The sequence below is a fragment of the Heptranchias perlo genome, chromosome 10 (assembly GCF_035084215.1).
Source record: "Heptranchias perlo isolate sHepPer1 chromosome 10, sHepPer1.hap1, whole genome shotgun sequence".
Classification (NCBI taxonomy): domain Eukaryota; kingdom Metazoa; phylum Chordata; class Chondrichthyes; order Hexanchiformes; family Hexanchidae; genus Heptranchias; species Heptranchias perlo.
The window spans coordinates 83978487-84003524 of NC_090334.1; the positions used below are offsets into that span (position 1 = coordinate 83978487).

Consider the following 25038-nt stretch of genomic DNA (forward strand, 5'->3'; position numbering starts at 1 on the left):
AACACTCAGCAGGTCAGGCAGCATCTGTGGAGAGAAAAGGATTAAAGGACGAACAAGCTCCCCTTTCACCACCTCAGGACGTCCCAAAGCACTTTACAGCCAATGAAGTACCTGTGAAGTGTAGTCACTGTTGTAATGTAGGAATCGCGGCAGCCCATTTGCGCACAGCAAGATCCCACAAACAGCAATGTGATAAATGACCAGATAATCTGTTTTGGTGACATTGGTTGAGGGATTAATATTGTCCAGGACACCGGGGAGAACTCCCCCTGCTCTTCTTCGAAATAGTGGCCGTGGGATCTTTTACGTTCACTTTAGGGGGCAGACGGGGTCTCGGTTTAACGTCGCATCCGAAAGACGGCACCTCCGACAGTGCAGCACCCCCTCAGCACTGCACCGGGAGTGTCGGCCTGGATTATGGGCTCAAGTCTCTGGAGTGGGTCTTGAACCCACGACCTTCTGACTCAGAGACGAGAGTGATACCCACCGAGCCATGGCCGGCACTGCAGTCCGTGTATAGGGTGCGGATTATTCAATATGTTTACTCCTTGGTGTCACTCTACACCGGGCCTGGACTAGGGCCTGTTGAGTGATAAACACTTTGTTCTGTCTTAATTTCCATAGATCTCTGAATGCATAGAATTACACAGAATTTACAGAAGAGAAACAGGCCATTCGGCCCCACTGGTCTGTGCTGGTGTTTATGCTCCACACGAGCCTCCTCCCTCCCTACTTCATCTCACCCTATCAGCATATCCGTCTATTCCTTTCTCCCTCATGTGTTTATCGAGCTTCCCCTTAAATGTATCTACACTATTCGCCTCAACTACTCCTTGTGGGAGCGAGTTCCACATTCTCACCACTCTCTGGGTAAAGAAGTTTCTCCTGAATTCCCTATTGGATTTATTAGTGACTATCTTATATTTATGACCTCTAGTTCTGCTCTCCCCCACAAGTGCAAACATCTTCTCCACGTCTATCCCATCAAACCCTTTCAGGTCACCTCTCAACCTTCTCCGAGAGAAAGGAGCCCCAGCCTGCTCAATCTTTCACGATAGGTATAACTTCTCAGTTCTAATATCATCCTTGTGAATCTGTTTTGCACCTTCTCCAGTGCCTCTATATCCTTTTTGTAAATGGAGACCAGAACTGATTGCAGTTGAGGTCGTTTATGGTGAATGAGAGACAGACTTGTAATTATAAGCAACATATCAGGTCTCTGGCACACATCGAACTTCATGTACACTCAGTTACTTTTGAAGTGTAGTCACTGTTGTAATGTAGGAAATGCAGCAGCCAATTTGCGCACAGCAAGATCCCACAAACAGCAATGAGATAATGACCAGATAATCTGTTTTGATGTTGGTTGAGGGATAAATATTAGCCCCAGGACACCGGGGAGAACTCTCCTGCCCTTCTTCCAATAGTGGCCGTGAGGCCTCAGTTTAACATCTCAGCTGAAAGACAGCACCTCTGACAGTGCAGCACTCCCTCAGTACTGACCCTCCGACAGTGCAGCACTCCCTCAGTACTGACCCTCCGACAGTGCAGCACTCCCTCAGTACTGACCCTCCGACAGTGCAGCACTCCCTCAGTACTGACCCTCCGACAGTGCAGCACTCCCTCAGTACTGACCCTCCGACAGTGCAGCACTCCCTCAGTACTGACCCTCCGACAGTGCAGCACTCCCTCAGTACTGACCCTCCGACAGTGCAGCACTCCCTCAGTACTGACCCTCCGACAGTGCAGCACTCCCTCAGTACTGACCCTCCGACAGTGCAGCACTCCCTCAGTACTGACCCTCCGACAGTGCAGCACTCCCTCAGTACTGACCCTCCGACAGTGCAGCACTCCCTCAGTACTGACCCTCCGACAGTGCAGCACTCCCTCAGTACTGACCCTCCGACAGTGCAGCACTCCCTCAGTACTGACCCTCCGACAGTGCAGCACTCCCTCAGTACTGACCCTCCGACAGTGCAGCACTCCCTCAGTACTGACCCTCCGACAGTGCAGCACTCCCTCAGTACTGACCCTCCGACAGTGCAGCACTCCCTCAGTACTGACCCTCCGACAGTGCAGCACTCCCTCAGTACTGACCCTCCGACAGTGCAGCACTCCCTCAGTACTGACCCTCCGACAGTGCAGCACTCCCTCAGTACTGACCCTCCGACAGTGCAGCACTCCCTCAGTACTGACCCTCCGACAGTGCAGCACTCCGTCAGTACTGACCCTCCGACAGTGCAGCACTCCGTCAGTACTGACCCTCCGACAGTGCAGCACTCCCTCAGTACTGACCCTCCGACAGTGTAGGGCTCCCTCAGTACTGACCCTCCGACAGTGCAGCACTCCCTCAGTACTGACCCTCCGACAGTGCAGCACTCCCTCAGTACTGACCCTCCGACAGTGCAGCACTCCCTCAGTACATAAGAACATAAGAAATAGGAGCAGGAGTAGGCCAATCGGCCCCTCGAGCCTGCTCTGCCATTCAATAAGATCATGGCTGATCTGATCCTAACCTCAAATCTAAATTCATGTCCAATTTCCTGCCCGCTCCCCGTAACCCCTAATTCCCTTTACTTCTAGGAAACTGTCTATTTCTGTTTTAAATTTATTTAATGATGTAGCTTCCACAGCTTCCTGGGGCAGCAAATTCCACAGACCCACTACCCTCTGAGTGAAGAAGTTTCTCCTCATCTCAGTTTTGAAAGAGCAGCCCCTTATTCTAAGATTATGCCCCCTAGTTCGAGTTTCACCCATCCTTGGGAACATCCTTACCGCATCCACCCGATCAAGCCCCTTCACAATCTTATATGTTTCAATAAGATCGCCTCTCATTCTTCTGAACTCCAATGAGTAGAGTCCCAATCTACTCAACCTCTCCTCATATGTCCGCCCCCTCATCCCCGGGATTAACCGAGTGAACCTTCTTTGTACTGCCTCGAGAGCAAGTATGTCTTTTCTTAAGTATGGACACCAAAACTGTATGCAGTATTCCAGGTGCGGTCTCACCAATACCTTGTATAACTGCAGCAATTACTCCCTGTTTTTATATTCTATCCCCCTAGCAATAAAAGCCAACATTCCGTTGGCCTTCTTGATCACCTGCTGCACTTGCATACTAACTTTTTGATTTTCTTGCACTAGGACCCCCAGATCCCTTTGTACTGCAGTACTTTCCAGTTTCTCGCCATTACGATAATAACTTGCTCTCCGATTTTTCCTGCCAAAGTGCATAACCTCACATTTTCCAATATTGCATTGCATCTGCCAAATCTCCGCCCACTCACCCAGCCTGTCTATGTCCCCTTGTAGGTTTTTTATGTCCTCCTCACTCTCTACTTTCCCTCCCATCTTTGTATCATCTGCAAACTTTGATATGTTATACTCGGTCCCCTCCTCCAAATCGTTAATATAGATTGTAAAGAGTTGGGGACCCAGCACCGACCCCTGCGGAACACCACTGGCTACTGGCTGCCAGTCCGAGAATGAACCAACTCTCTGCTTCCTGTTAGATAACCAATCCTCCACCCATGCCAGAATATTACCCCCAATCCAGTGATTCTTTATCTTGAGCAATAATCTTTTATGTGGCACCTTGTCGAATGCCTTCTGGAAGTCCAAATACACTACGTCCACTGGTTCCCCTTTATCCACCCTGTATGTTATATCCTCAAAGAACTCAAGCAAATTTGTCAGACATGACTTCCCCTTCGTAAAGCCATGCTGACTTTGTCCTATTAAATTATGTTTATCCAAATGTTCCGTTACTGTCTCCTTAATAATAGACTCCAAAATTTTACCCACCACAGATGTTAAGCTAACTGGCCTATAATTTCCAGCCTTCTGCCTACTACCCTTTTTAAATAAGGGTGTTACATTGGCAGTTTTCCAATCTGCCGGGACCTTTGCCGAGTCCAGAGAATTTTGGAAAATTATTACCAAAGCATCCACAATCCCTACTGCCACTTCCCTCAAGACCCTAGGATGGAAGCCATCAGGTCCAGGGGATTTATCCGCCTTGAGTCCCATTAATTTACTGAGTACCAATTCCTTAGTGATTTTAATCGTATTTAGCTTCTCCCCCCCTCGAGCCCCCTGTTTGTCCAGTGTTGGGATATTCTTAGTGTCCTCTACCGTAAAGACTGAAACAAAATATTTGTTCAGCATTTTTGCCATCTCCATGTTTCCCACCATTAATTTCCCGGTCTCATCCTCTAAGGGACCTACGTTTGCCTTAGCCACCCTTTTTTGACTGACCCTCCGACAGTGCAGCACTCCCTCAGTACTGACCCTCCGACAGTGCAGCACTCCCTCAGTACTAACCCTCCGACAGTGCAGCACTCCCTCAGTACTGACCCTCCGACAGTGCAGCACTCCCTCAGTACTGACCCTCCGACAGTGCAGCACTCCCTCAGTACTGACCCTCCGACAGCGCAGCACTCCCTCAGTACTGACCCTCCGACAGTGCAGCACTCCCTCAGTACTGACCCTCCGACAGTGCAGCACTCCCTCAGTACTGACCCTCCGACAGTGCAGCACTCCCTCAGTACTGACCCTCCGACAGTGCAGCACTCCCTCAGTACTGACCCTCCGACAGTGCAGCACTCCCTCAGTACTGACCCTCCGACAGTGCAGCGCTCCCTCAGTACTGACCCTCCGACAGTGCAGCACTCCCTCAGTACTGACCCTCCGACAGTGCAGCGCTCCCTCAGTACTGACCCTCCGACTGTGCAGCACTCCCTCAGTACTGACCCTCCGACAGTGCAGCACTCCCTCAGTACTGACCCTCCGACAGCGCAGCACTCCCTCAGTACTGACCCTCCGACTGTGCAGCACTCCCTCAGTACTGACCCTCCGACAGTGCAGCACTCCCTCAGTACTGACCCTCCGACAGTGCAGCACTCCCTCAGTACTGACCCTCCGACAGTGCAGCACTCCCTCAGTACTGACCCTCCGACAGTGCAGCACTCCCTCAGTACTGACCCTCCGACAGTGCGGCACTCCCTCAGTACTGACCCTCCGACAGTGCAGCACTCCCTCAGTACTGACCCTCCGACAGTGCAGCACTCCCTCAGTACTGACCCTCCGACTGTGCAGCACTCCCTCAGTACTGACCCTCCGACAGTGCAGCACTCCCTCAGTACTGACCCTCCGACAGTGCAGCGCTCCCTGAGCTGGTAGACCCAGGCCAGGCAATTTGGGAGCACTGGTCCTGCAGCGAGCACAGGACACCCCCACCCTGATGGACCAGTCAGGTGCCCCATGGTCACCCCATCGTCCTCCCTCCCCGAAGTTAATGGGCCCCCGTTTGTCGATGAGTGAAATGTTATTTCCTTCCAATTGAGCTACAAAGAATAAACAGTCAACAGTACAAACCCGGGCTGATCAGCATCACAGGGTGGGGGGAGGGGCACATCATCCAATAATACTCCAAACCACACCCCCCACTTCCATTGTCACTATAGTTACCATGCCCATACGACCATCTGCTGGCAGTGCTCCTTAAAGGTGCAGGCACATGTACACTGTGCCATAACCATAGCAATTCCCCTTAAAAAGGTACAGGCACACACTCATTTTGCCACAACCCACCGGCGATCCCCTTAAAGGTACACGCACACTTGTGGGGCCTTATCCCACATTCGGTACTAATCGCTGTCACTGGCACCATGCCCACTTGCCGGGTGGGTAATACCCCTTTAAGGGTCGTGCACGTTGCACACTCTCACCTCATGAGTTTCCTGCTGTTTTCTCAGTCCCTCGTAGCTGCCAGCGACGTCGACCATCAGCCCCTCCTCCACTTTCTCCAGGAACCGCCTCCATCGCTCACACTTCTGGGCAAAGTTCTCCTTTTGCAGCACAGCTGTCTGCAGTTCACTGAAACCGCAAATAATAAATAACCACCGACAATTCGGAATGAACAATCCTCATTTGCGCGGGCTGCAGGGTCACCCCCCCGCTGCTAAGGCCATCACGACATAAGAACTGAAGCCCGAGATACGGGATCACTGGTGGGGTACAGTGGTGTAGTGGTTCTGTTACTGGACCAATAATCCAGCAGAACGTGAGTTCAAAATCCCACCACAGGCAGTTTGAGAAATTGAATTCAGTTTTAATAAATTTGGAAATAAAAACCTGGCCTCAGTGAAAGTGACCACGAGGCTGTCGGATTGTCGTTAAAATCCAACTGGTTCACTGATGTCCTTTCGGGAAGGAAACCTGCCATTGGGGGGGGGGGGCTGGGGGGGGAATCAGGTGACCTTGGACCTATGGTTTCCCAGAGCTCTCCACCACTGGGGGGGGTTTTCCTCACCTCATGTCTGGGTCTGTTAGAGACTCATTGATAGAGATTGATTGCTTTGATTAATCAATAACTCCATCATCGTTGTATCATGGGATTACTGGGATGGTCGAAGGCCAAGACGGACCTTGGTCTTTTTTCATCGAGCAGTTCGTATGTTCCCGGTCTGGGCCTATACGTGACTCCAGTCCCCCCCTACACCAACATGGTTAACTCTTAACTGCCCTCTGAAGTGGCCGAACGAGTCACTCAGTTTGCATCAAACCCGCTGCAAAGAATAACAAGACCACAAGAAGGCGGCTCACCCCCCACCTTCTCAGGGGAACTAGGGGATGGGAAATAAATGGCAGCGACGCCCACATCCCGAGAATAAATAGAAAAACAGGAGGGCGGCAGGTGGGATCAGTAGAAGTCCTGGATCAGGGACTCTTCCCCCCCCAATCTGTGGAGCAAGGTCAGTTTGGAATGTAGATAAACACAGGAACAGGAGGAGGCCATTCAGCCCCTCGAGCCTGTTCCGCCATTCAGTTAGATCACGGCTGATCTGTATCTCAACTCCATTTACCCACCTTGGTTCCGTAACCCTTAATCCCCTCACCCAACAAAAATCGATCAATCTCAGTTTTGAAAGCTCCAATTGACCCCCAGCCTCAACAGCTTTTTGGGGGAAGAGAGTTCCAGATTTCCACTCCCCTTTGTGTGAAGAAGTGCTTCCTGACATCACCCCTGAACGGCCGAGCTCCAATTTTAAGATTATGCCCCCTTGTTCTGGGCTCTCCCACTAGAGGAAATAGTTTCTCTCTATCTACCCTATCAAATCCTTTAATCATCTTAAACACCTCAATTAGATCCCCCCCTTAATCTTCGATACTCGAGGGAACAAAAGCCGAGTCTGTACAGGGATGTGGGGAAAAGGCAGAGGAATGGGACTAATTGATAGCTTTCAAAGTGCCGGCACAGGAACGATGGGCCGAATGGTCTCTTTCTGTACTGCATCATTCTATGAACATGTCTTCATAATTTAACCCCGGTGAATCCGCGCTGCACTGGACGAGTTGGACGTACCTGCACCGGTCCGCCGCTGTTGCCCGAGCCTGTCCCCACCGTCGGTTCAGGGTCTGAACTCTTCTGTAGTCTGGGTCGCTGAGCAGCAGCCCGTTACTGAGGTGGTTCAGGGTCTCCAGGAGCAGAGAGGAGCTGCTCAACTTCAGCAGGTGGTCCTGGAACAAAGGCACAATTAGAGGGAGCCCGAGTGTACACGGGGGGGGAGGGGGGGGGGGGGAGGAGAGGGGAGAGCGATCAGTGCGGCCACCCCCGGGGGGGGGCTCCTCAGTCATTTACCATCAGTCGCTCTGAGTCAGAAAGTCCTGGGTTCGAGCTCCCTTTCCAGAGACTTGAGCCCATAATCCGGGCTGACACTCCCAGTGCAGTACTGAGGGAGTGCTGCACTGTCGAAGGTGCCGACTTTCGGATGAGACGTTAAACCGAGGCTCCCGTCTGCCCTCTCAGGAGGACGTAAAAGATCCCACGGTGACTATTCGAAGAAGAGCAAGGGAGTTCTCCTCGGTGTTCTGGACAATATTTACCCCTCAACCAACATCACTAGAACAGGTGATCTGGTCATTATCTCATTGCTGTTTGTGGGATCTTGCTGTGCGCAAATTGGCTGCTGCATTTCCTACATCATAACAGTGACTACACTTCAAAATATACTTAATTGGCTGTAAAGCGCTTTAGAACGTCCTGAGGTCATGATCGGTGCTATATAAATGCAAGTTCCTCAGTAGTGCACTGAAAAGCCGGGATTTTGTGCTCAAGTCTCTGGAGCAGGGCTTGAACCCACAACCTTCCGACTCAGAGGCGAGAGTGCTGCCCACTGAGTCCCGGCTGAGACCTGTGATGGAGCAGATATGGGGTCGGAAGCTTAGCTCGGGGTCAAACAGGACCCCAAGTTCAGGAACGGTCTGTTTGAGCCTGGGATAATGACCGGGGAGAGGGATGGAGTCGGTGTCTAGGGAACGGAGTTTGTGGTGGGCATCGAAGACAATGGCTTCCGTCTTCCCAATATTCAACTGCAGGAAATTTCTGTTCATCCAACACTGGATGTTGGACAAGCAATGTGACAAATCAGAGACAGTGGAGGGGTCGAGGGAGGTGGTGGTGAGGTGGAGCCGGGTGTCGTCAGCGTACATGTGGAATCTGACGTCGTGTTTTCGGATGATGTCACCGAGGAGCAGCATGTGGATGAGAAACAGGAGGGGGCCAGGGATAGATCCTTGGGAGACTCCAGAGGTAACGGTGCGGGAGAGGGAAGAGAAGCCATCGCAGGAGATTCTCTGGCTACGATCGGAGAGGTGAGATTGGAACCAGGCGAGCGCAGTGCCTCGTACCTTCAATGTCTCCATGCGGTCCTGTTCCGCTCCCGCTGTGCCGGAGTTGACTGATTTCAGAACCTCCTCCGACTCATTAACCAGAGTCTCCAGGGTGTGCAAATATCTGCTGAAATCCTCGTGCTGCTCCATCAGGCCCTGTCACCGAACACGTCACAGCAAGATAGAAGCAGATGATTAGGGAAAAGGGTGAGCAGCCTCTCCAGTAGCTCAGCTTGAAATGAGCCTAGACGGTTACCAAGAGAGGTTATCGGCCTCCAGGAAGGCACGGGCGGGCCCGCTGGGAGGGGGGGGGGGGTCCAGGCCAGGAGAGTTGCTGGGCTGGACCCGTCATAGAGTCATAGAGTCATAGAGTTATATAGCACGGATAGAGGCCCTTCGGCCCATCGTGTCCGCGCCGGCCATCAGCCCTGTCTACTCTAATCCCATATTCCAGCATTTGGTCCGTAGCCTTGTATGCTATGGCATTTCAAGTGCTCATCCAAATGCTTCTTGAATGTTGTGAGGGTTCCTGCCTCCACAACCCTTTCAGGCAGTGAGTTCCAGACTCCAACCACCCTCTGGGTGAAAAAGTTCTTTCTCAAATCCCCTCTAAACCTCCCGCCTTTTACCTTGAATCTATGTCCCCTTGTTATAGTACCCTCAACGAAGGGAAAAAGCTCCTTAGTATCCATCCTATCTGTGCCCCTCATAATTTTGTACACCTCAATCATGTCCCCCCTCAGCCTCCTCTGCTCCAAGGAAAACAAACCCAATCTTCCCAGTCTCTTCATAGCTGAAGCGCTCCAGCCCTGGTAACATCCTGGTGAATCTCCTCTGCACCCTCTCCAAAGCGATCACATCCTTCCTGTAGTGTGGCGACCAGAACTGCACACAGTACTCCAGCTGTGGCCTAACCAGTGTTTTATACAGCTCCATCATAACCTCCTTGCTCTTATATTCTATGCCTCGGCTAATAAAGGCAAGTATCCCATATGCCTTCTTTACCACCTTATCTACCTGTTCCGCCGCCTTCAGGGATCTGTGAACTTGCACACCAAGATCCCTCTGACCCTCTGTCTTGCCTAGGGTCCTCCCATTCATTGTGTATTCCCTTGCCTTGTTAGTCCCTCCAAAGTGCATCACCTCGCACTTTTCCGGGTTAAATTCCATTTGCCACTGTTCCGCCCATCTGACCAACCCATCTATATCGTCCTGCAGACTGAGGCTATCCTCCTCGCTATTTACCACCCTACCAATTTTTGTATCATCAGCGAACTTACTGATCATACCTTTTACATTCATATCGAAGTCATTAATGTAGACCACAAACAGCAAGGGACCCAGCACCGATCCCTGTGGTACCCCACTGGCCACAGGCTTCCAGTCACAAAAACAACCTTCGACCATCACCCTCTGCCTTCTGCCACTAAGCCAGTTTTGTATCCAAAGTGCCAAGGCACCCTGGATTCCATGGGCTCGTACCTTCTTGACCAGTCTCCTGTGCGGGACTTTATCGAAGGCCTTACTGAAATCCATGTATACCACATCCACTGCGTTACCCTCATCCACACGCCTAGTCACCCCCTCAAAAAATTCAATCAAATTAGTCAGACATGATCTTCCCGTGAAAATAAGGCAACTTTTTTTAAAAATCGGTCCTCACTGGGTCTTCGCCGGGAGACGCCTCGCCCGCTCCCGCCCAAGGTGGCGGCCAGAGCCGGATTTGCCGGCAGCACAGGAGGACCCCGGGACTGCTGACCCACTGACCCTGCAAAATCCAGTGGGTTCACCTCTAGAGGGCAGCAGTGGGCACAATCCGGGCACAATCTGCTGGAGGCACAATCTGCTGGCCGTCAGGGTCAATACACGGTTACTATATAATATATAGGGCATTATATACAAGACACAGTTACCACTTAACATATAAAGGGGTATTACATATAATAATTAACATCCAGAATGCAATTATCGATAACACAGTTACCTTTAACAACTAGACGTGCTATATATAATACATTTATATTAGTAATATATATATTACATGATTACAGATCAACAGAGAGCAGTGATAAATAAATATATAATAGCGCAACACTATTATATAGAGGGGTCATAGATAATAGTGTATTGCAGTGTAATCTATAGAATGGGTTATATATAATAGTGTATTTCAGTGTGATCTATAGAGGGGGTTATATATAATAGTGTATTTCAGTGTGATCTATAGAATGGGTTATATATAATAGTGTATTTCAGTGTGATCTATAGAATGGGTTATATATAATAGTGTATTTCAGTGTGATCTCTCGAGGGGGTTATATATAATAGTGTATTTCAGTGTGATCTATAGAATGGGTTATATATAATAGTGTATTTCAGTGTGATCTATAGAGGGGGGTTATATATAATAGTGTATTTCAGTGTGATCTATAGAGGGGGTTATATATAATAGTGTATTTCAGTGTGATCTATAGAGGGGGTTATATATAATAGTGTATTTCAGTGTGATCTATAGAGGGGGTTATATATAATAGTGTATTTCAGTGTGATCTATAGAGGGGGTTATATATAATAGTGTATTTCAGTGTGATCTATAGAGGGGGTTATATATAATAGTGTATTTCAGTGTGATATATAGAGGGGGTTATATATAATAGTGTATTTCAGTGTGATATATAGAGGGGGGTTATATATAATAGTGTATTTCAGTGTGATCTATAGAGGGGGGTTATATATAATAGTGTATTTCAGTGTGATCTATAGAGGGGGTATATATAATAGTGTATTTCAGTGTGATCTATAGAATGGGTAATATATAATAGTGTATTTCAGTGTAATCTATAGAATGGGTTATATATAATAGTGTATTTCAGTGTGATCTATAGAGGGGGGTTATATATAATAGTGTATTTCAGTGTGATCTATAGAGGGGGTTATATATAATAGTGTATGTCAGTGTGATCTATAGAATGGGTTATATATAATAGTGTATTTCAGTGTGATCTATAGAGGGGGTTATATATAATAGTGTATTTCAGTGTGATCTATAGAGGGGGGTTATATATAATAGTGTATTTCAGTGTGATCTATAGAGGGGGTTATATATAATAGTGTATTTCAGTGTGATCTATAGAATGGGTTATATATAATAGTGTATTTCAGTGTGACCTATAGAGGGGGTTATATATAATAGTGTATTTCAGTGTGATCTATAGAGGGGGGTTATATATAATAGTGTATTTCAGTGTGATACATAGAGGGGGTTATATATAATAGTGTATTTCAGTGTGATCTATAGAATGGGTTATATATAATAGTGTATTTCAGTGTGATCTATAGAGGGGGTTATATATAATAGTGTATTTCAGTGTGATCTATAGAATGGGTTATATATAATAGTGTATTTCAGTGTGATCTATAGAGGGGGTTATATATAATAGTGTATTTCAGTGTGATCTATAGAATGGGTTATATATAATAGTGTATTTCAGTGTGATCTATAGAGGGGGTTATATATAATAGTGTATTTCAGTGTGATCTATAGAGGGGGTTATATATAATAGTGTATTTCAGTGTGATCTATAGAATGGGTTATATATAATAGTGTATTTCAGTGTGATCTATAGAGGGGGTTATATATAATAGTGTATTTCGGTGTGATCTATAGAGGGGGGTTATATATAATAGTGTATTTCAGTGTGATCTATAGAGGGGGTTATATATAATAGTGTATTTCAGTGTGATCTATAGAGGGGGTTATATATAATAGTGTATTTCAGTGTGATATACAGAGGGGTTATATATAATAGTGTAATTCAGTGTGATCTATAGAATGGGTTATATATAATAGTGTATTTCAGTGTGATCTATAGAGGGGGTTATATATAATAGTGTATTTCAGTGTGATCTATAGAGGGGGTTATATATAATAGTGTATTTCAGTGTGATATACAGAGGGGGTTATATATAATAGTGTATTTCAGTGTGATCTATAGAATGGGTTATATATAATAGTGTATTTCAGTGTGATCTATAGAGGGGGTTATATATAATAGTGTATTTCAGTGTGATCTATAGAGGGGGGTTATATATAATAGTGTATTTCAGTGTGATCTATAGAGGGGGGTTATATATAATAGTGTATTTCAGTGTGATCTATAGAGGGGGTTATATATAATAGTGTATTTCAGTGTGATCTATAGAGGGGGGTTATATATAATAGTGTATTTCAGTGTGATCTATAGAGGGGGTTATATATAATAGTGTATTTCAGTGTGATCTATAGAATGGGTTATATATAATAGTGTATTTCAGTGTGATCTATAGAGGGGGTTATATATAATAGTGTATTTCAGTGTGATATATAGAGGGGGTTATATATAATAGTGTATTTCAGTGTGATATACAGAGGGGGTTATATATAATAGTGTATTTCAGTGTGATCTATAGAATGGGTTATATATAATAGTGTATTTCAGTGTGACCTATAGAGGGGGTTATATATAATAGTGTATTTCAGTGTGATCTATAGAGGGGGGTTATATATAATAGTGTATTTCAGTGTGATACATAGAGGGGGTTATATATAATAGTGTATTTCAGTGTGATATATAGAGGGGGTTATATATAATAGTGTATTTCAGTGTGATATATAGAGGGGGGTTATATATAATAGTGTATTTCAGTGTGATCTATAGAGGGGGGTTATATATAATAGTGTATTTCAGTGTGATCTATAGAGGGGGTTATATATAATAGTGTATTTCAGTGTGATCTATAGAATGGGTTATATATAATAGTGTATTTCAGTGTGATCTATAGAGGGGGGTTATATATAATAGTGTATTTCAGTGTGATCTATCGAGGGGGTTATATATAATAGTGTATGTCAGTGTGATCTATAGAATGGGTTATAGAAAATAGTGTATTTCAGTGTGATCTATAGAGGGGGTTATATATAATAGTGTATTTCAGTGTGATCTATAGAGGGGGGTTATATATAATAGTGTATTTCAGTGTGACCAATAGAGGGGGTTATATATAATAGTGTATTTCAGTGTGATCTATAGAATGGGTTATATATAATAGTGTATTTCAGTGTGATCTATAGAGGGGGTTATATATAATAGTGTATTTCAGTGTGATCTATAGAGGGGGGTCATATATAATAGTGTATTTCAGTGTGATCTAAAGAGGGGGGTTATATATAATAGTGTATTTCAGTGTGATATACAGAGGGGGTTATATATAATAGTGTATTTCAGTGTGATCTATAGAATGGGTTATATATAATAGTGTATTTCAGTGTGATATACAGAGGGGGTTATATATAATAGTGTATTTCAGTGTGATCTATAGAGGGGGTTATATATAATAGTGTATTTCAGTGTGATCTATAGAGGGGGTTATATATAATAGTGTATTTCAGTGTGATCTATAGAATGGGTTATATATAATAGTGTATTTCAGTGTGATCTATAGAGGGGGTTATATATAATAGTGTATTTCAGTGTGATCTATAGAGGGGGGTTATATATAATAGTGTATTTCAGTGTGATCTATAGAGGGGGTTATATATAATAGTGTATTTCAGTGTGATCTATAGAATGGGTTATATATAATAGTGTATTTCAGTGTGATCTATAGAGGGGGTTATATATAATAGTGTATTTCAGTGTGATCTATAGAGGGGGGTTATATATAATAGTGTATTTCAGTGTGATCTATAGAGGGGGTTATATATAATAGTGTATTTCAGTGTGATCTATAGAATGGGTTATATATAATAGTGTATTTCAGTGTGATCTATAGAGGGGGTTATATATAATAGTGTATTTCAGTGTGATCTATAGAGGGGGGTTATATATAATAGTGTATTTCAGTGTGATATACAGAGGGGGTTATATATAATAGTGTATTTCAGTGTGATCTATAGAATGGGTTATATATAATAGTGTATTTCAGTGTGATATACAGAGGGGGTTATATATAGTGTATTTCAGTGTGATCTATAGAGGGGGTTATATATAATAGTGTATTTCAGTGTGATCTATAGAGGGGGTTATATATAATAGTGTATTTCAGTGTGATCTATAGAGGGGGTTATATATAATAGTGTATTTCAGTGTGATCTATAGAGGGGGTTATATATAATAGTGTATTTCAGTGTGATCTATAGAATGGGTTATATATAATAGTGTATTTCAGTGTGATCTATAGAGGGGGTTATATATAATAGTGTATTTCAGTGTGATCTATAGAGGGGGTTATATATAATAGTGTATTTCAGTGTGATATACAGAGGGGTTATATATAATAGTGTAATTCAGTGTGATCTATAGAATGGGTTATATATAATAGTGTATTTCAGTGTGATCTATAGAGGGGGTTATATATAATAGTGTATTTCAGTGTGATCTATAGAGGGGGTTATATATAATAGTGTATTTCAGTGTGATATACAGAGGGGGTTATATATAATAGTGTATTTCAGTGTGATCTATAGAATGGGTTATATATAATAGTGTATTTCAGTGTGATCTATAGAGGGGGTTATATATAATAGTGTATTTCAGTGTGATCTATAGAGGGGGGTTATATATAATAGTGTATTTCAGTGTGATCTATAGAGGGGGTTATATATAATAGTGTATTTCAGTGTGATCTATAGAATGGGTTATATATAATAGTGTATTTCAGTGTGATCTATAGAGGGGGTTATATATAATAGTGTATTTCAGTGTGATATATAGAGGGGGTTATATATAATAGTGTATTTCAGTGTGATCTATAGAGGGGGTTATATATAATAGTGTATTTCAGTGTGATCTATAGAATGGGTTATATATAATAGTGTATTTCAGTGTGACCTATAGAGGGGGTTATATATAATAGTGTATTTCAGTGTGATCTATAGAGGGGGGTTATATATAATAGTGTATTTCAGTGTGATACATAGAGGGGGTTATATATAATAGTGTATTTCAGTGTGATCTATAGAATGGGTTATATATAATAGTGTATTTCAGTGTGATCTATAGAGGGGGTTATATATAATAGTGTATTTCAGTGTGATCTATAGAATGGGTTATATATAATAGTGTATTTCAGTGTGATCTATAGAGGGGGTTATATATAATAGTGTATTTCAGTGTGATCTATAGAATGGGTTATATATAATAGTGTATTTCAGTGTGATCTATAGAGGGGGTTATATATAATAGTGTATTTCAGTGTGATCTATAGAGGGGGTTATATATAATAGTGTATTTCAGTGTGATCTATAGAATGGGTTATATATAATAGTGTATTTCAGTGTGATCTATAGAGGGGGTTATATATAATAGTGTATTTCGGTGTGATCTATAGAGGGGGGTTATATATAATAGTGTATTTCAGTGTGATCTATAGAGGGGGTTATATATAATAGTGTATTTCAGTGTGATCTATAGAGGGGGTTATATATAATAGTGTATTTCAGTGTGATATACAGAGGGGTTATATATAATAGTGTAATTCAGTGTGATCTATAGAATGGGTTATATATAATAGTGTATTTCAGTGTGATCTATAGAGGGGGTTATATATAATAGTGTATTTCAGTGTGATCTATAGAGGGGGTTATATATAATAGTGTATTTCAGTGTGATATACAGAGGGGGTTATATATAATAGTGTATTTCAGTGTGATCTATAGAATGGGTTATATATAATAGTGTATTTCAGTGTGATCTATAGAGGGGGTTATATATAATAGTGTATTTCAGTGTGATCTATAGAGGGGGGTTATATATAATAGTGTATTTCAGTGTGATCTATAGAGGGGGTTATATATAATAGTGTATTTCAGTGTGATCTATAGAATGGGTTATATATAATAGTGTATTTCAGTGTGATCTATAGAGGGGGTTATATATAATAGTGTATTTCAGTGTGATCTATAGAGGGGGTTATATATAATAGTGTATTTCAGTGTGATCTATAGAATGGGTTATATATAATAGTGTATTTCAGTGTGATCTATAGAGGGGGTTATATATAATAGTGTATTTCGGTGTGATCTATAGAGGGGGGTTATATATAATAGTGTATTTCAGTGTGATCTATAGAGGGGGTTATATATAATAGTGTATTTCAGTGTGATCTATAGAGGGGGTTATATATAATAGTGTATTTCAGTGTGATATACAGAGGGGTTATATATAATAGTGTAATTCAGTGTGATCTATAGAATGGGTTATATATAATAGTGTATTTCAGTGTGATCTATAGAGGGGGTTATATATAATAGTGTATTTCAGTGTGATCTATAGAGGGGGTTATATATAATAGTGTATTTCAGTGTGATATACAGAGGGGGTTATATATAATAGTGTATTTCAGTGTGATCTATAGAATGGGTTATATATAATAGTGTATTTCAGTGTGATCTATAGAGGGGGTTATATATAATAGTGTATTTCAGTGTGATCTATAGAGGGGGGTTATATATAATAGTGTATTTCAGTGTGATCTATAGAGGGGGTTATATATAATAGTGTATTTCAGTGTGATCTATAGAATGGGTTATATATAATAGTGTATTTCAGTGTGATCTATAGAGGGGGTTATATATAATAGTGTATTTCAGTGTGATCTATAGAGGGGGTTATATATAATAGTGTATTTCAGTGTGATATACAGAGGGGGTTATATATAATAGTGTATTTCAGTGTGATCTATAGAATGGGTTATATATAATAGTGTATTTCAGTGTGACCTATAGAGGGGGTTATATATAATAGTGTATTTCAGTGTGATCTATAGAGGGGGGTTATATATAATAGTGTATTTCAGTGTGATACATAGAGGGGGTTATATATAATCGTGTATTTCAGTGTGATATATAGAGGGGGTTATATATAATAGTGTATTTCAGTGTGATATATAGAGGGGGGTTATATATAATAGTGTATTTCAGTGTGATCTATAGAGGGGGGTTATATATAATAGTGTATTTCAGTGTGATCTATAGAGGGGGTTATATATAATAGTGTATTTCAGTGTGATCTATAGAATGGGTTATATATAATAGTGTATTTCAGTGTGATCTATAGAGGGGGGTTATATATAATAGTGTATTTCAGTGTGATCTATAGAGGGGGTTATATATAATAGTGTATGTCAGTGTGATCTATAGAATGGGTTATAGAAAATAGTGTATTTCAGTGTGATCTATAGAGGGGGTTATATATAATAGTGTATTTCAGTGTGATCTATAGAGGGGGGTTATATATAATAGTGTATTTCAGTGTGACCAATAGAGGGGGTTATATATAATAGTGTATTTCAGTGTGATCTATAGAATGGGTTATATATAATAGTGTATTTCAGTGTGATCTATAGAGGGGGTTATATATAATAGTGTATTTCAGTGTGATCTATAGAGGGGGGTCATATATAATAGTGTATTTCAGTGTGATCTATAGAGGGGGGTTATATATAATAGTGTATTTCAGTGTGATATACAGAGGGGGTTATATATAATAGTGTATTTCAGTGTGATCTATAGAATGGGTTATATATAATAGTGTATTTCAGTGTGATATACAGAGGGGGTTATATATAATAGTGTATTTCAGTGTGATCTATAGAGGGGGTTATATATAATAGTGTATTTCAGTGTGATCTATAGAGGGGGTTATATATAATAGTGTATTTCAGTGTGATCTATAGAATGGGTTATATATAATAGTGTATTTCAGTGTGATCTATAGAGGGGGTTATATATAATAGTGTATTTCAGTGTGATCTATAGAGGGGGGTTATATATAATAGTGTATTTCAGTGTGATCTATAGAGGGGGTTATATATAATAGTGTATTTCAGTGTGATCTATAGAATGGGTTATATATAATAGTGTATTTCAGTGTGATCTATAGAGGGGGTTATATATAATAGTGTATTTCAGTGTGATCTATAGAGGGGGGTTATATATAATAGTGTATTTCAGTGTGATATACAGAGGGGGTTATATATAATAGTGTATTTCAGTGTGATCTATAGAATGGGTTATATATAATAGTGTATTTCAGTGTGATATACAGAGGGGGTTATATATAATAGTGTATTTCAGTGTGATCTATAGAGGGGGTTATATATAATAGTGTATTTCAGTGTGATCTATAGAGGGGGTTATATATAATAGTGTATTTCAGTGTGATCTATAGAGGGGGTTATATATAATAGTGTATTTCAGTGTGATCTATAGAATGGGTTATATATAATAGTGTATTTCAGTGTGATCTATAGAGGGGGTTATATATAATAGTGTATTTCAGTGTGATCTATAGAGGGGGTTATATATAATAGTGTATTTCAGTGTGATCTATAGAATGGGTTATATATAATAGTGTATTTCAGTGTGATCTATAGAGGGGGTTATATATAATAGTGTATTTCAGTGTGATCTATAGAGGGGGTTATATATAATAGTGTATTTCAGTGTGATCTATAGAGGGGGTTATATATAATAGTGTATTTCAGTGTGATCTATAGAGGGGGTTATATATAATAGTGTATTTCAGTGTGATCTATAGAATGGGTTATATATAATAGTGTATTTCAGTGTGATCTATAGAGGGGGTTATATATAATAGTGTATTTCAGTGTGATCTATAGAGGGGGTTATATATAATAGTGTATTTCAGTGTGATCTATAGAATGGGTTATATATAATAGTGTATTTCAGTGTGATCTATAGAGGGGGTTATATATAATAGTGTATTTCAGTGTGATCTATAGAATGGGTTATATATAATAGTGTATTTCAGTGTGATCTATAGAGGGGGTTATATATAATAGTGTATTTCAGTGTGATCTATAGAATGGGTTATATATAATAGTGTATTTCAGTGTGATCTATAGAGGGGGTTATATATAATAGTGTATTTCAGTGTGATCTATAGAGGGGGTTATATATAATAGTGTATTTCAGTGTGATCTATAGAGGGGGTTATATATAATAGTGTATTTCAGTGTGATCTATAGAATGGGTTATATATAATAGTGTATTTCAGTGTGATCTATAGAGGGGGTTATATATAATAGTGTATTTCAGTGTGATCTATAGAGGGGGTTATATATAATAGTGTATTTCAGTGTGATATACAGAGGGGGTTATATATAATAGTGTATTTCAGTGTGATCTATAGAGGGGGTTATATATAATAGTGTATTTCAGTGTGATCTATAGAATGGGTTATATATAATAGTGTATTTCAGTGTGATCTATAGAGGGGGTTATATATAATAGTGTATTTCAGTGTGATCTATAGAGGGGGGTTATATATAATAGTGTATTTCAGTGTGATCTGTAGAGGGGGGTTATATATAATAGTGTATTTCAGTGTGATATACAGAGGGGGTTATATATAATAGTGTATTTCAGTGTGATCTATAGAATGGGTTATATATAATAGTGTATTTCAGTGTGATATACAGAGGGGGTTATATATAATAGTGTATTTCAGTGTGATCTATAGAGGGGGTTATATATAATAGTGTATTTCAGTGTGATCTATGGAGGGGGTTATATATAATAGTGTATTTCAGTGTGATCTATAGAGGGGGTTATATATAATAGTGTATTTCAGTGTGATCTATAGAATGGGTTATATATAATAGTGTATTTCAGTGTGATCTATAGAGGGGGTTATATATAATAGTGTATTTCAGTGTGATCTATAGAGGGGGTTATATATAATAGTGTATTTCAGTGTGATATACAGAGGGGGTTATATATAATAGTGTATTTCAGTGTGATCTATAGAGGGGGTTATATATAATTGTGTATTTCAGTGTGATCTATAGAGGGGGTTATATATAATAGTGTATTTCAGTGTGATCTATAGAATGGGTTATATATAATAGTGTATTTCAGTGTGATCTATAGAGGGGGTTATATATAATAGTGTATTTCAGTGTGATCTATAGAGGGGGTTATATATAATAGTGTATTTCAGTGTGATATACAGAGGGGGTTATATATAATAGTGTATTTCAGTGTGATCTATGGAGGGGGTTATATATAATAGTGTATTTCAGTGTGATCTATAGAGGGGGTTATATATAATAGTGTATTTCAGTGTGATCTACGAATGGTGAGTTATAAATACAAATTCTTCTATTCACACGAGCAGTGGGATCGCAGGAGCTGCTGTTGATGATTTTACCTGAATGTCTGGTATCTTTAAGGAGAGTAACTCCTCCAGACGGGACACTTTCCCAGACAGACAACGACTGTCCGATTGAATGGTCGCAGACGATGAGGAGTCCACCTGTCTGGCCAGTTTGTCTGCCGCTTCGCACACTCGCGAAATATCCTCCTGGAGGGTCCTGAGGTCACTTAATGATTCCTTTAAACAAATCAATAAAAGTTATAAATGAGTACTAGCAGTAAATGGAGAGGAGAATAGTCCACAGAGAATGGCTGTTGTATATGCACCACTGTATCCCAGCAGGAGACCAGCACCTGTGGTGTGAGCCCCAGGAGACCAGCATCCGTGGTGTTTACCCCAGCAGGAGACCAGCACCCATAGTGTTTACCCCAGCAGGAGACCAACACCCATAGTGTTTACCCCAGCAGGAGACCAGCACCCATAGTGTTTACCCCAGCAGGAGACCAGCACCCATAGTGTTTACCCCAGCAGGAGACCAGCACCCATAGTGTTTACCCCAGCAGGAGACCAGCACCCATAGTGTTTACCCCAGCAGGAGACCAGCACCCATAGTGTTTACCCCAGCAGGAGACCAGCACCCATAGTGTTTACCCCAGCAGGAGACCAGCACCCATAGTGTTTACCCCAACAGGAGACCAGCACCCATAGTGTTTACCCCAGCAGGAGACCAGCACCCATAGTGTTTACCCCAGCAGGAGACCAGCACCCATAGTGTTTACCCCAGCAGGAGACCAGCACCCATAGTGTTTACCCCAGCAGGAGACCAGCACCCATAGTGTTTACCCCAGCAGGAGACCAGCACCCATAGTGTTTACCCCAGCAGGAGACCAGCACCCATAGTGTTTACCCCAGCAGGAGACCAGCACCCATAGTGTTTACCCCAGCAGGAGACCAGCACCCATAGTGTTTACCCCAGCAGGAGTCCAGCACCCTGTCAATCAGTCTCTCCATGTTTGAGGCTTGGCAGTGAGTGAGAAGCTATTCAACTATGCAGACATCACAGCCTAAGCCAATCCTGTCCCCACTTAAACATTTTTCTTTTGTGGGCGTCGCTGGCAAGGCCGGCATTTATTGCCCATCCCTGGTTGCCCCTTGAGAAGGTGGTGTTAGGATTTTTCTTGAACCGCTGGGAATGGGTTTGATACAAACCGAGTGACTTTGCTAGTCCCACTTCAGAGGGCAGTTAAGAGTCAACCCCGTTGGTGTGGGTCTGGAGTCACATATAGGCCCAGACCGGGTAAGGACGGCAGGTTTCCTTCCCCAAAGGGACATTAGTGAACCAGTTGGTTTTTTTTTTACGACAATCCAACAGCTTCATGGTCACTTTTACTGAGACCAAATTTTTATTTCCAGACTTTTCCTCAAACTGAATTCAAATTCTCAAACTGCCCATGCTAGGATTTGAAATCACCTTCTCTGGATTATCAGTCCAGTAACAAAACCACTGCAACATTGGCATTAGATCGATGTACCTCAGGTGCAGGGGTGTCGAGTCCTGCTGATGATAAAATCACAGAAAATATTCCTTCGATAGAAGTGCAAAGTGATTCATTTCAGTAGGAAGAACGAGGAGAGGCAATATAAACTAAATGGTACAATTTTAAAGGGGGTGCAGGAACAGAGAGATCTGGGGGTATATGTGCACAAATCTTTGAAGGTGGCAGGGCAGGTTGAGAAAGTGGTTAAAAAAGCTTATGGGATCCTGGGCTTTATAAATAGATGTGGAGATGCCGGTGATGGACTGGGGTTGACAATTGTAAACAATTTTACAACACCAAGTTATAGTCCAGCAATTTTATTTTAAATTCACAAGCTTTCGGAGACTTCCTCCTTCCTCAGGTGAACGATGTGGATCGTTCACCTGACGAAGGAGGAAGCCTCCGAAAGCTTGTGAATTTAAAATAAAATTGCTGGACTATAACTTGGTGTTGTAAAATTGTTTACAATTTATAAATAAAGGCACAGAGTACAAAAGTACAGAAGTTATGATAAACCTTTATAAAACACTGGTTAGGTCTCAGATGGAGTATTGTGTTCAATTCTCTCTAAAAGGGCCTTAGAGAAGGGGCAGAGGAGATTTACTGGAATGATTCCAGGGATGAGGGACTTCAGTTACGTGGATAGACTGGAGAAGCTGGGGTTGTTCTCCTCAGAGAAGAAAAGGATTAGAGGAGATTTGATTAGAGGTGTTCAAAATCATGAAGGGTTTTGATGGAGTAAATAAGGAGAAACTGTTTCCAGTGGCAGGAGGGTCGATAACCAGAGGACGCAGATTTAAGGTAATTAGCAAAAGATCCAGAGGGGAGATGAGGAGAATTTTTTTTACGCAGCGAGTTGTTATGATCTGGAATGCGCTGCCTGAAAGGGCGGTGGAAGCAGATTCAATAATAACTTTCAAAAGGGAATTGGATAAATACTCGAAGGGGAAAAATTTGCAGGGCTACGGGGAAAGAGCAGGGGGGAGTGGGACTAATTGGATAGCACTCTCAAAGAGCCGGCACAGGCACGATGGGCCAAATGGCCTCCTTCAGTGCTGTATCTTTCTATGATTGAAAACAAATGTGTCCCTGAGGTCCTGACCTGGATCTCCACAAGCCGGGATTGCAGCCTCTCCTGGTTGCTGTCCTCCGCAGAGATCTCTGCCAGAAGATGCTCGCACCCCTGCTCGCTCCGCTGCACCTCGGCCAGGGTAGAGCAGTACACGTCGCGGTAATGCTGCCAGAGCTGGGACTGAACACGAGCCGAGCGCAGCTGCTCAGTGATGTCCTGGTTAACACACGTCCACCTGGAACCAGAAACAAACACAGTGGCACAGGTCAACAAACCAGCCCGGCACAGGTCAACAAACCAGCCCGGCACAGGTCAACAAACCAGCCCGGCACAGGTCAACAAACCAGCCCGGCACAGGTCAACAAACCAGCCCGGCACAGGTCAACAAACCAGCCCGGCACAGGTCAACAAACCAGCCCGGCACAGGTCAACAAACCAGCCCGGCACAGGTCAACAAACCAGCCCGGCACAACCCGCAGAAAGAGCAGCTTTCACCATTCGGGCACTCGCCATTTTTAGTCATACTCGACCTGTTCCTCCAGTTTCCCCCTCCTCTCCTGAAGGTGCTGACTCTCACTGGGGTACGGGTCCCCTCCTCTCCTGAAGGTGCTGACTCTCACTGGGATACAGGTCCCCTCCTCTCCTGAAGGTGCTGACTCTCACTGGGGTACAGGTCCCCTCCTCTCCTGAAGGTGCTGACTCTCACTGGGGTACAGGTCCCCTCCTCTCCTGAAGGTGCTGACTCTCACTGGGATACAGGTCCCCTCCTCTCCTGAAGGTGCTGACTCACACTGGGGTACAGGTCCCCTCCTCTCCTGAAGGTGCTGATTCAACTGGCCAGTGATCAGGTGCAGGATCCCTGCCTGATTTCCCCCTACCTAACCCAGGTCAATTGTAGCTCACCTGTTGCTACCCAGACTGAGGTGAGCTAACTCAGCACAGGCCACAGATGGAGCCTGGGCCAGTCGTGGTTAGTGTGACTCAGTACCACACCGGGTAGGCACATTGACCCAGTGATCCATAAGGAGCGGGAAGGCGGGGGGAGCTACTTCAAGAAGACATTTTCTGTTGCTGTTTGTACCCGCACCGTCATCCCGTACCTGCAATGGATGACCTCGCACTTGGTCTCGAGCTGCAGTGTCACTGGAGGACAGCATTCCTCTCTCAGTCGCTGAGAAGCTTCCTTGAACTTTCTCCAGATCTCCTCACCGCACGCCGCCGTATCCTGCAGAGTCTGTGGAGTGGGGGGTGAGAAAGGTGAGGCCAGTCTGCTGATCCAGAGCATTAATCCCGCCCGGGGCGATGAGATTTCCGCTTGAATTTATCGTTATATTTTATCCTCAAATTGAAATCGAATACTGCACAAGGAGTGCCAGCAAAATGGTAATTTTTTAAAATTTCTTTACATCAAATAGTTATTTACATGAAAACAGTTTTATCTTCTATTTATATCTCTGTAACTTTCAAAATCGCGAGGAGATTCCCGGACTGACGACTGCACACACTTCCTGTCAACTTTTGCATTATAAATTCCTAGGTTTACATTTATAATGGAAACTGTATGTAAACTCGTCACGCAGTAATTACACCCTCCTGC

General features: G+C 42.7%; 1 protein-coding gene across 1 annotated transcript in view; it reads right to left on the minus strand.

Annotated features, from left to right (window-relative positions):
- The window catches only part of LOC137326740 (nesprin-2-like), a 246195-nt gene that overhangs the window by 74165 nt on the left and 146992 nt on the right, over nucleotides 1–25038 (minus strand). Inside the window, exons 33-38 of the mRNA XM_067992112.1 lie at nucleotides 24542–24675; nucleotides 23472–23676; nucleotides 20886–21068; nucleotides 8692–8829; nucleotides 7367–7521; nucleotides 5730–5877 (exon numbers count right to left, since the gene is read on the minus strand). Of these exons, the coding sequence (XP_067848213.1) occupies nucleotides 5730–5877; nucleotides 7367–7521; nucleotides 8692–8829; nucleotides 20886–21068; nucleotides 23472–23676; nucleotides 24542–24675 (963 nt within the window). The remainder of the gene's footprint in view (nucleotides 1–5729; nucleotides 5878–7366; nucleotides 7522–8691; nucleotides 8830–20885; nucleotides 21069–23471; nucleotides 23677–24541; nucleotides 24676–25038) is intronic.